Source organism: Nilaparvata lugens, chromosome 8, assembly GCF_014356525.2.
Source record: "Nilaparvata lugens isolate BPH chromosome 8, ASM1435652v1, whole genome shotgun sequence".
Classification (NCBI taxonomy): domain Eukaryota; kingdom Metazoa; phylum Arthropoda; class Insecta; order Hemiptera; family Delphacidae; genus Nilaparvata; species Nilaparvata lugens.
Window position 1 is genome coordinate 13718068 of NC_052511.1, and position 12970 is coordinate 13731037.

At 35.1% G+C, this 12970-nt stretch overlaps 1 protein-coding gene across 1 annotated transcript in view; it reads right to left on the reverse strand.

Annotated features, from left to right (window-relative positions):
• Nucleotides 1–623: 623 nt before the first annotated feature.
• Nucleotides 624–12970, reverse strand: part of LOC111048290 — a 302562-nt gene continuing 290215 nt past the window's right edge. Inside the window, exons 6-12 of the mRNA XM_039434005.1 lie at nucleotides 12526–12681; nucleotides 11349–11583; nucleotides 9834–10046; nucleotides 7413–7665; nucleotides 6000–6307; nucleotides 4713–4890; nucleotides 624–3544 (exon numbers count right to left, since the gene is read on the reverse strand). Coding sequence (XP_039289939.1) covers nucleotides 2909–3544; nucleotides 4713–4890; nucleotides 6000–6307; nucleotides 7413–7665; nucleotides 9834–10046; nucleotides 11349–11583; nucleotides 12526–12681 — 1979 coding nt within the window. The 3' untranslated portion in view covers nucleotides 624–2908. The remainder of the gene's footprint in view (nucleotides 3545–4712; nucleotides 4891–5999; nucleotides 6308–7412; nucleotides 7666–9833; nucleotides 10047–11348; nucleotides 11584–12525; nucleotides 12682–12970) is intronic.

A 12970-nucleotide genomic window follows, 5' to 3' on the forward strand; every position in this document is an offset into this window, starting at 1 on the left:
GAAAAATTGATTATAAATTCTTACGAGAAGAACATTAAAGATGGGCGTTGAAACAACACAAACATTTAAAAGATATGAAAACACAATTTATTCTTCATATTTACTGCTAAAAAATATATAGATCCAACATTTCATTAATTTTTACATGAAATTTGATATACATTTGCAGTGAACAATTGCTACTTTGTTTTCTTATTATATTACATTGTAATAAATTCCAAATATCAACTACAGTATTGTATACAGTACAGGCTTTTCCTACGGTATATTTTACATGCAGATTATCATTTATTATTGTTTTTGTACATTCCTTAAATAATAATGAAACCAATCTTGAAAATGTTGATTCAGTATGTACATTCAAACTGATTTCATTAGAGCTTATCAGTTATATGTTTTTATCAACATTATTTTTAGAAAACTAACCGTAAATCTTGAAAATAATTCATTTGCACAATATTAGATTGAAAAATACGATATGAAATAACAGACTAATTAACTTTTAAGTGATGGTGAGGATTTCCTGGTGATCTGAAAAAAAATTCTTGAATTGAAAGAAACAAAACTGCCTCAACTTAAATTGTTTACTGATTCCTTTTTTGGGTGAAAATTTTTTTATGGGTGAACTGATCAACTGTTTGATATAAATGAAGAATAATTAGAAACATTATGTGAGGTAGATCTCATAAAATTAACTAAGCTAAAGCTTAGATCAGAAATTGGAAGTCCACTCGAATTGGTTTTTTTAAATGAAAAATGCACAAAAAATGTATTGCAAAACTTGCCCAATGAACAATGAAAAGGTTTTCTGCAATAGAGTTGGCTAATTGTGCTGGTTTTCTCATCAATATATGAAAAATAAACATCCTTCGCGTTTGATTTTTAATGGATTGCCAATTTTATTCAATAAATATTTATATTGAAATAATTTATTAGTTATAAATAATAAAGGTAATAATTGATGATTTTCTTCAGTATACACACACTATAAACTTACATGAAACTCCCACTTTTATATTTCAAGAGGAAATGAACTTGCTTTGTATTATTAATTTATAAAATAAATTGCCATCCTTCATTCCATAACTTTATTTATGTAAAATACTAATAATTGTTCTCTAAAATAACACTGTATTTTAATTGTAAATAATAAAATTAGGAATCTTTCTGACAATAAAAGATTGTTATAAATCAAACTTGATATTATGATAGCTAATTTCCATTTTATCCAAATGTTTTGTAGGTACCGTATATCATTTGAATACCATGATATTGTTAATATCACATCCGTATCTTTTAAAAAATTCAGACAATTTCAATTTATGATTTTTTAAATACTGTTATCCGAAATCATACGTTCGAACGTTTGACGATACATTGAACTTTAAGATATTATATGAAAAATACATTGTTTGAAATGTGATGAAATTGGGAATGTATGTATTCAATTATTGTAATGCTATACTTTCTCTTCTCTACTCTTGATCCTACAAACATTTCAAAAAATCTACCCTAAATTAATAAATAATGTAATGATTTACCGGTGCATTAATTCTACCGCCGTACTTTACCAAACAGGCACTTTCACCAATTCTAATTCTATAAGATGATAAAATTCAAATTAACTTTGAGAATCTCGAATATTTATAAATGATTGAATTCAAATTCGAGAATCTAGAACTAGTTGCGGTATAAATTATCTTCTAATTTTAAACATGATACTTTTTTATTATTGTTCATAGAAAATCGTTTCTGATATCATTAAATTGATTTGTTCACTTCATCACACATAACTAACAATATAACTTACAGTGTGATTTATCTTAGAGCATACACTCATTCATGATCACATTATAAAAAACTATATCAACTTACGATATCTACTATACGTCATTAGTAAGTTTCAAACAACACATACATTCAAAATATGTTTATTCCATCCAGAAAACTTCACATACCTATTCAACAAATTGCATTTTGTACATTTTCCTTTATAAAACCACTTGAACATTATTTCATTTGTTCTTCACTCAAGTATTGATCACTGGTTATATCTTTCAGCCCTGAATCGTTAGGTACACTTATAAAATGAACAAATTGAATATATTTAATAAATTAAACGCAATGGCAATTTAAAATGCTATAAAATAGTCAGAAGAGCTCTGCATTTACAAATAACATTGTCCTCAGATAGAAAAGCGTTCATAAGTTTTTCACGACACTAGTCTCTCCTGTTTTCAATCTGTGTCTTCAGGATGTTTGATAGAAAATTAATTGGAATTCAGTTTCATAAATTATACCTTATTTAGTCCATTGTAATTTGAATTTATGAAATTTATTTGAACTTTTGGAAAATAATGAATTGAAAAATCATAAAGATGGTTCATCACATTCAAAGCGTTGTAATAAAACACAAGAAATTAATATTGAAATATATAATTCTGAATGAAGATCAAATTGGGTAAGAAGTGAATAAATAAAATCATCGCATTCGTTAATTTCCATCCACTTGAGTTTTTACAGAGTTTTCTACAGAAGAGAAAAGTAACATAAAAATAAAAATGTGAATTATTTATTGATATTGAAAAATGTATTAATCTTGAACACCTAAATGATTACGATGTGATAGGTTGTGACCAGTTTCATTTTGTGTATCACTTCAATTTCAGTAACTCAGTTTAAATCAGGGTTGGCCAATTAGCAACAAAACTGTAATTGAAAGAAAATGTTATAAGTAGAAATTAGTTTTATTTTTGTGAGAATTTACAAACAAATCGCTTAAACATTTCCACGTCACATCCTCATTCACTCTGGTTTTAAAAATCATCAGTCTGTACATAAAAATGTGTCTCCCACCTTCCCGCACTTATCTGTCCACCGTAAAAAAGGAGACGTCATTGGTTATGTATCAGTAATCGTCATCGTCGTCATCATGTCGTTTCGAGCAACAACAGCAACAGAAACATCGACAGATGAAGAAGAGGAAGATGACGCCGAGGATTGTGCCGGCGGTGGCTCCGAGACCCACCATCAGCCAGTTGACCTCGGGAGCCTCCGTTCGAGCCGCACACAGTTCGGGCGATTCGTCACCCGCGTCGACGGTTAGGTTGGCGAGAGGGTTGAGGTTAGGCGGCGCAGGACAGTTTATGACCCCGTTACAAACCAACCTGGCCGGGATACACAGCGATGTCTCCCCGGGACATATGAACTCGCAGTCGTTCTGCGTAACCGCCGACTGACTGTCGGTCTCGGTCAGTCGTGACGTCATCAGCGTTCCGTCGGGGTTCCGAGGTAGATGGAACAGTTCCGTCCAGGCGATCTTGAAAGCGGCGCGCGCAGGCGTTGTGGTGCCGATGAATTGGATGCGCACAGAAGGCTGCGCGGACGACGCATCGCCGAGCGGAGTGAGGTCTTTGGAGGTGAGCGGTGGCATGTCCTTGGAGCTGACGTTGTGGCCGCAGATCGACAGGAACGGGTGGTCGGGCCGGGACGGCAGGAATACGTCCAACCGGCCATCCTGGCAGTCGCGTGTTGCGAAACGCACCTGGCATCACACATATTAATAAATTATTATCATATCTCAAACATAAACAGGTCAATATCTGGTTTAATAGATTCACCTCGATTATCTGTAGAAGTGTAGTACTAATACCGCATCTGCATGTAAATGAAGCCCAGAGACAACCAGCACCAGTGTATGGATGGATGGGTGGTTTGCCAGCGCTGGCCTTCATTTACCCAACGTAGGGGGTTAAATAGTCTGAGCCAGCGGCTGGGCCCACATGTGGACTAGGCATAAGAAAAATTCCAAACCTCAGATAATAGAGTTGTTGTACGGTCGTTTAAAATAATTTGATACAGTGAACAGTTTTATTAATAAGCCATAAATTAGATATTTGCAATATTGATAAAAAGTTGAGTTAATAAATTCACCTGGAATTTCTCATGAATATGAAAAATCGCAAACTTCAGAAAGTTTAGTTTGAAGAGAATTTGAAGTATTGAAAGCTTTTCGATAGAGATGTGGAATTATACCGTTATTCCAAAAACAATATTTTGTCATTTCTATTTTATTTACGGTACAAAGTTTCATGTTTCATTCACTTGAAAATTGAATTGAGTTTCAGTTACCACCTTCCGATAATGATGTATTCTATGAGCTTTGAAACTTGATGTCTGTGCGAATAAAACTAAATAAGTACATCATATTGTGTTCTCCTTTCAATTGGATTCAGGTACTATGATGATCCATGTTAATCACTCTATTACAGTAAATAACATTTAATAAATTTATAACAATAGTAATCAATTTATTAATACAGGTACTCAATAAAATGATTCAGAAGAATGAATATGAGGAAAAGCAGGAAAATTGCAGAAAAAAGAGTTGGTGGATTCGGTTGAAAATTTATTCAATCTTCGTCTTAAGAATCGATTGACTTGTAACAATAACAACCTACTCAATTTAGAAACCTTCTCTAGTATTCCAGTACATGGTTTGCCATAATGGCGTAGCTAGGTCAATTTCCTCTTCCTCATTAACAATGAATTTTATCAACTTGTTTTCAACTGTATCGTTGTTAATATTACGGTAATTTTGTATAGTTTTTATGAATAGTACTAGTATGTATGGCTGTTTTACAGCCATTAGTATAAATTGTATTGTTTCTTATCGTATTAGTTTTCATAGAATAAAAAATTAATTTATTCACCTTGTCGAAGTGCAACCAGACATCCCTCTCTCGGTTGACACGCACCTCCCAGATGCAGTGCACCGACCTGGGAGCCTCAGCGTAACTGAGTGCCTCGTAGTGAGGAAAGTGCAGTTCTCCCTCCTCGCTGGGAGGAATTACAGCCGGGCCGCACAGTGGGCCGTGAATGAACTCGTATCTGCACATTTATCAAATGAATCATAACATGAGTTTTACAAAAATTAAAATTCTACTCCTTATGGAAATGAGAAGAACAATAGAATAATTTGGAAAGTTCTATTATACAAATATTTTTGGGGATATTCATGTTTCGAAGAATCAATGCTACCTACTATTTACTTATGTTAGAATAATTTTGAATTTTTAAAAAAATCTATTACATAAATATTTTTTGGGGATATCCATGTTTGGAATAGTTAATGTTACCTACTATTTACTTAATGTATACAATAACCAATTAATTATTTTCACCATATTTTAATTGGAAATGAAGATGATTTCTATTCTGAAGAAATACCCTTCTAAAATAATCGCCCCAAAACTTCACAAACGACAATAATCAGTACCGTAGATACTTATTTAGATTGATAACATAATAAGTTATACTTTTTGCAATGTAAAATTGGCGGGAGTTGAATCAATGTTGTGAGTATAACTTAATAAATTCTCATTTACTCAAGAAAATTCTTAGGTCATGGCAAAAAATTGAAATTACCGGTAATCAAGACTTTTGTTAAAATGAGGAAACTATTATGATTTTATTTATAACGAGTAGTTGTAACCCGCGCTTTCTAGTGGGTAAAAATGTCAAATTTTGCCTTGTCCATAATTCTTACCTACTTTGTATATAGTAAGGAAGATGTAAATATCTGGAATCTACATTATACAACGAGATTCAATCATTTTTCTTATTTTATGGTCTATAATCTATTCTACATTTATCAAATTCCACATATATAACAGTACTTATATTATGCTTTGTCATTTCAAGACACTGATTCCCATAAGCAGCCTTAATAATATATTTCTCCATGGCACTACTATACTACTTGCACATTGAAGATCAGGCACGATAGTGTCCTGAATCAGGTAGACTGCTGAAGATGCGAAAATCTGATACTTGATGAGATTTTCACAACTGCTAGATAATTAACCACTATGTAGCGCATAACAATAAGATGGCTGCCATTAACACCATTATTGCCTATCTACCTATACATATTATTTTGTTTTCACAATATCTGAAGAGCATCTCCCCCCCAACTATGGAACCTAACTCATACTCACTTAGCTTCGAAAAGAGCGCCGGGATGCTTGAAGTAACTAGAAGCTGAGTGTGCCGAGTCTACAATCAGCTCCAAATTGAGTGTCTCCGAGGAGGATATGACAGTGGCAATGGGAGGCAGGCTGACTGTCTTCTGCAGCACAGGCTGCTGCTGTTGCGGGGTCGTTGAACTCTTGCACAGGCATTGGCTGCCGGCCGCAGCAGAGGTCGGTGTTTCGCTGCTGTTGGTCAGTGCTGGCTCCCACACTATCAGCCGGTCCAGCCGACTTTCCCAGCAGTTTGAGCAGGGCGCTGAGTTGAACGGATTGTCCTACAAAATAAAATTTCTCTTAAAACACGGCTTCGGTTTATTTATTAAACTATTTGCTATTGTGAGACTCTCTTCAAAATGCATGTAGGCCTAATCAGCAACTATTGAATGTGAAGCATTGATGTTATTCATAAGGAATGCTGACCGTTTGGAGTGAATCACTCCATAGGATGAAGAGGATTACTTATTCTTCTATATAGATATGTGAGAGTGTTAGACCTAAGGTACTCTTTAGACTATCGGATATTTCATAAAAGATCTTTGATCGATGACGATTCTTTAATTTGACTCAGTAGTCCAATGGTTCTCAACATATTTTATGAACTGTACTTCCGTTAGAACTAATGGCTTTCTTTTGTGCCTAGTATGTGAACACTTTCTTTAGAATTTTTAGTATTCTTTTCTTGCCTAGTACAAGTGTTTGAACACTTTTATCAGGACCTAGACTCTTTTTGTCTTTTGCTTCTTTCTGCCTAGTTTACAAACTAGTGATAATAAAGTAGTCTGTTTATTTATTTCATTTATTCATGTACAATATTACAAATCATACAACAATAACTGGGAGAGAGCAACAGGTGATGGAGACCCTTGAGCTAATGGAATCTGTCTCCTGTCCAGTTTGTGAACACTCCCATATAATTATAATATCGACTGATCTGGCTGGCTCAGGTCTGGTGTCAATTTTCAGTTCAATTGAACACTCCCATATCAACCAATCTAAATCAAACCAATCCAAAATCAACCAATGGTATTTTCATTTAGCACAGTGTAAAATTACTCCCATAAGTGTCAACTCATTCCTTTTTCACTGGCAGTAGAAGGGAAATTAATTTAAATTATAATCAGTGTGTGCACACATTCTGCCATCACAAACTACTAGGTTATACTATACTCTTTTTCTGTTTGATAACTTGAAATTGATTGCGGTTAGAGTGAGAATGAGCCACGAATAGAGACGGCAGTCGGTGACGAATCGGTAGCAGCAGCGGAGATTTCCCGCTTCTTTGGGAGTGAACAATCCCATAAGAACCAATAGAAATCTTTTCCTGCCCAGTGTGTGAAACCTCCCATAACATTACTATATCGTTACCCATTTTCCGTTTACCTTGAAATTGATTGCGGTGAGCGTGAGTATGAGCCTGGAAAAGAGCCGGCGGTCGGTGACGAATCGGTAGCGACAGCGCAGGTCACCCGCCCCCTCTGTCCGCTTGTAGACGAGGGTGTTGAGTGGCGACCGCAGACGACCGGACGCCGACTGCCAGCTGACGAACTCCTCGTCGCACTCTGTGTCCGCCACCGGTCGCCCCGACTTCGTGTTGTTGAAGAAGTCGTAGTGCGCCCAGTAGTACAGTGAAGACCTGTCATACATAATTCAATACACACATGAAGCATTATTTCAATATTGTCTTAGAATTACAGAGTGTTTGGAAAGGAACTCCCCAGGTTTAGGCATAAATTTAATGTGTAAATTAATGAAGAACTACATCAACAAATACATAAAATGTAAGAGAGAATCAAGTTTTGTTTAACATCAGTACACTTCAACATGGGATCCATTTGTTGCCCTGCTCGCCATGTATTCGTCAACATATCAGGTGTAACTGTCACAACCGCCATGACCATTCTTTCCCGTAAATGGTTTATGTCTCGTATTTTTTCACTGTACACAACATTTTCAAAAGAAAAAGTCCAGATGGGTTAATTCCGGGCTTCGTGGTGGCCAAGCAATTGGGCAGCTCTCCCTATCCACCTTCCCGGATAGCGAGTGTTTAGAGCCGCGCGCACATGATTACTGTAATGAGGAGGGACGCCGTCTTGTTGGAATAACACAAAACTGCAGAGGGACAAAACTGAGACAGTTGCTGAATTAAAAACACCAAAAACTAGAATAGTGTATATAACTTTTTAAAGATTCTATGACACATTAAAACTAGGGAGCTCTTTTTCAAACACCCGGTATTTCTATTGTAATAAATACCGGTAGTTTCCTTTTCTGTAACTCCACTATAAGGTTTATTCATTTATCCACTTCAGTGCAGTAGCATTTTCCATTTCGAACATTTTTATCTTTTAGGCTAGGTAATTTATTATTGATAAACAATAAATTAGAATTCATTCAATATTTGGAAACCAATTAAATTCAATATTTATTCTCTAAAATTTCATGTATTGAAATATCCTCCATTAGCGGTTTCTCTAGCTTAAGTTCAATAAAATATGTTTTATTAATAATATTTTGTCAACAAAATATGTCTCAATCTATTATAATAAGAAAGCTCAACTAATCAGAAATACATTCGAACACCACCAGCAAAAGAATTAGTTTGTTTTTAACCGCTGATAGCTCTTGAGCTATTGGAGCTGCAACAGCTCCAAAAGAAACTTTGAACAAGAATGACAACATGAGGTAATTTCGATAAATGATTGAGATCTATAACTGGAGAACTTCAAGTAAGAATATGAATAATGTAGGTACCGTATGTTGCCTATTCATTTATCAGAGATATTTGACTGGAGCCCTTTGAACAAGAATGGCAACATGAGGGAATTTCGAGAAATGATTGAGATCTATAACTGGAGAACTTCTTGTACGAATATAAATTATGTATGTTGCCTATTCATTTAACAGAGATATTTGACTGGAGCCAGCAAAGCAACCAACAAAATAATAAGGTTCGGTAGCATAAAAGTCTGTTAAATTTTAACAGGGATTAACTCTGTCATGAGAACCAATTGTAGAAGGCTTCTCTGATTGGAGAAAATGGATGCAAAGGCTTCTCTGATTGGTTTCGTGGCATTTGATCACTATTAAAATTCAACAGGCTTTTGTGTAACCGGGTCTTATTCTTGGGAAGCTTTCTATGATTGATTCACGTGACATTTAATTATCTGTTAAAATTTAACAGACTTGTGCAACCGAGCCTAATTCTTTGACTGCTTAACATCAACTCTGCATTTTTACATGAATGTATTCTCTGCGATTGGGGGAAAATAGCTATTTATGTATTAAGAGCGTAATGCGCGACTTTATCGCTCGCGCAAAACAGTTATCACACGACGCGAAGCGGAGCGTGATAATTTTGCAAGAGCGATAAAGAAGCATTACGCGCGAATTACATACAAAATTTTTTCTACAACTGCCCAAACCTGTTAAATATTACTTATATCGGCGGAACTACAATTACCGACTTTTTAGGTTAAGATCTGACCTTTTGGTGAGCTGCTTACCATCAGCTGATTGGCGAGCGTAAAGAAACTCTCCTGCTATTGCGCGAATGATTTGCGAGCGTAAAGAAAATTTACTGCGCATGCGCGGATGTTTAGCGAGCAAAAAAGTAGATTCTCCTCAGAAATAAGCTGTTTTACGAGGAGAATTGAGTATGTAAATTCTTTTTTTACGCGCAGTTGTAGAAAAATATTTTTTTGAACTAATTCAATATGTCATATTGAGAGAATCGAATTTCCTAAATTATTCTCCATCAAATGCATTGGGGTAGATCGAAAATTTCTACTATTCCATACTCACCCAGAGTAACTTCCAGTTTTACTCTCGAATCGAACAAAAAGTGCATTGCCGGTTGAGACGAAGTCGTGTTTTTCCATAGCTCTAGAAAAAGTATCACAGAATGTCTTGATGATGCGGGAGTCATCAGGCCAGGATGCGTCGTACAGGGTCAGGCTCTCTCCACAATCCCCGTCAAAGTGCATGATCGGCGATTCTATCCTATTGATGCGGAAACTGTAAACAATATACAATATGAGCATCATGTATTCAATTACACTATAAAGCTAGAAACATGATATACTTGGTAACAAGAAATTCATGATCATATTGATCAAGACATTGCATGAGCTTTTTGCTTGAGATCCTGAGCTGATTCCATCAGCCTCTAAATAATTTTGTAATTATCGAACTGTGATTTACCTCCATCAATCTACCACTTGAGCTGTTAAGCTATTAAGAAATGCAGCACAGAATGCAGCAGCTTGTTCCCTGTAAATGGAAGGTTGCAAAAGTGAGTAAAAGTCATTTCTACTAGGGTGTTCAACCTAAAAATGCCTTATCTCTTTGTCATTGATACCCAGGTTTACCCCAAAAAGGTACTTCCCCCTGCATTTGAATTCTGAGTGACTTGTTCCTATAATTGAGCGTTGTAATAAAAAACATCCAGCGTTCTAATTGGAAGCTTTCTAATAAAAAATGATTGAAATATTATTCAATGTTATCATAAAATCGTATTATGAATTGTATTTATGTTTATTAAAGTAGTTCGAACTCATTGCCGGCGCACAACTTGTTCTTTGCCGGTACTGCCATATCGTAATAAATTATAATTTTTTTCAATTTGTAAGTAATTATTTTTATGGCAAATAAGTACGAATTGGATTTAAATTTTTCTCTGAAATGCTTTCTTCAGATCACTTTATAGTCTAGAATCTCTGCTTAGGCAACATTTTTTCAATTCTATAGGCCTATGCATGGCATTTATTAGAGGTGATGTAAAGCATTGATCTTATCTATAATAAATACAGTCAATATTCACTTTCTTGATAAGGGCTATCCGAGACTTTAAACTTTTTAGAGGGCTACCCGTGTTTATGTGAAAATTAAAAAATCATTCTTTTTTTCAACTCTTACAACCATGTTTATCTCTTATATCCATTTTATTTTTCACAATATGTTTTGATTTATAATGTAATTTTCAAGTCGAAAAATATGAGAAATTAAATAAAGTTGGAAAAAGTTGCTTTAATTTTTACAGAAATGCAGTCAGTATGAAGTATGGGATAGATTGTCCCACACAAGATGGGCTTAACTCAAGAATAGTAGGCTATATACTATCCTTGGGCTTAACTTGCCAGGTTCATATTCTGTCCGTAAATGCATTCTGCTGTCCTTTATGGGAAAAAACAGTATGAAGTAGTATGGAATAAACAGTCCCTCACAAGGTCATATTCTGTAAATGCATTTTCTTCCGTTCTCTATGGAAAAAGTCAGTATGAAGTGTATCTCACCATGGATAACATGGTTAAACTTTACCTGGGAAAGTAGAGACGAATAATCTGATCAGGCGATCCCTGAATGAGGTATGTGCAGGAGGTGTGAGGTGGATACCAGTGCGCCACAGAAAGGAAGATGCCCTCTGATTTGCCAGAAGAGGCCAGGTCCTGGCTGGTCAGCAGCCAATCACAGGTGCCGTTTCTGCTGCCCGCCGTTTCCACGTGACCGGGCCAGTTGCCCACGTTGAAGTGGAAGCCCGAGTTCAGGAGTGGACCTGTAATTTTATGTCAAATTCAATTCAATCCAGCTATTTTCACAACTTGATACATAAGAGTATTATAGCCTTCAAAATTGAGTTCAAAGTGTTTGAAGCTATTTTGAAAAGTTGAATCTTTGAGAGAATCATGATAATTAAGAAACTTTTATAGTTTATATAGAATAGAAGCGATTATAAAAAGTTCACGAATTTTTGGTCATTCATAGGTTGGTTGAATTATTGTTCATTCATTCCTTCGTTGAATTTTTGGTCATTCATAGCTTGGTTTAATTTCGGTTATTCTTAGCCTGCAAAATTGAATTCAAAAATTCTCATGTTATTTTGAAAACTGGATTCTTTCGTGGTGTCATTGACCTCTAATCTGTGGATTTTCTCAAGAATTCACCATTGACCTTATTCAACCCAATTGAAATAGTGAGAGAATGTGTAGGTATGACTCCTCTCATTCATATTGATCAAAGGTGAGACTAGGTTTAATCTTCATCATATTAAACAAATGATATTATGTCTAATTTACATTAAAAAATGTTGAGAGTAGGTACCTAGGTAGCCTATATGATATGTTTCATTCATATTGAACTGAATAAAGAGTAGGTTTTATTCTTGACAGGGTTTATAAAAGTCCTGCGTTTTCATTCACAGTTTACTGTTTTAATGCTCGTTGGATGGTATCGTTGAACGATTTGTCATGAATTAATTGAACCAGAACTAGTTTTTATTTGATAAATAGAAAGGGTATTTGATAAATTTTATTGTATTCCAATAAATTCAGTAGTCCTATAGAGAAAAGTGAGTATAGTAAAACAAATATAATATGATTCTCAATAAGAGCAGAAACTTCAAACCAAATTAACGAAAATTGTTTGTTGTTCGCATGTCCAATATCCATTGATATTGATTGTATCAACGATATTGTGTGTACACAGCTCTCGGACTCACCTGCTTGTGAACTGATAAACTCTACAAACAGATCCTCGCTGGTCCCAATAATCGAGTATGGAAATTTGCCCATTCCACAAAAAGTACCAATGACCGGACTTGACGCATCCTTTCCATCATAGATCTTTATGTAGTCGTATGGACAGTGCTCAGCCCCTAGAAAAAAGCAAATGAAAATCGATAATCGATGTCTCTTCACTGCAGCTCAGCTCATGCTAGAATTCAATTAATATAATGGTACCTGCTCTAAAAAAATGTACTGGATGAGGATTATGAACAGAGGAGATTTTTTTAACTCCCGCTACATATTCCCTTTGAAGCTATTCTTTACAAATACTCAGTAAGCTTCACAAATACAATATGTATCTGTCCATCATCATAGATATTGAGTTTATCAATAATCTTTTTGAAAATATGTACTGAATTAAGCTCAAAAATACTAGTT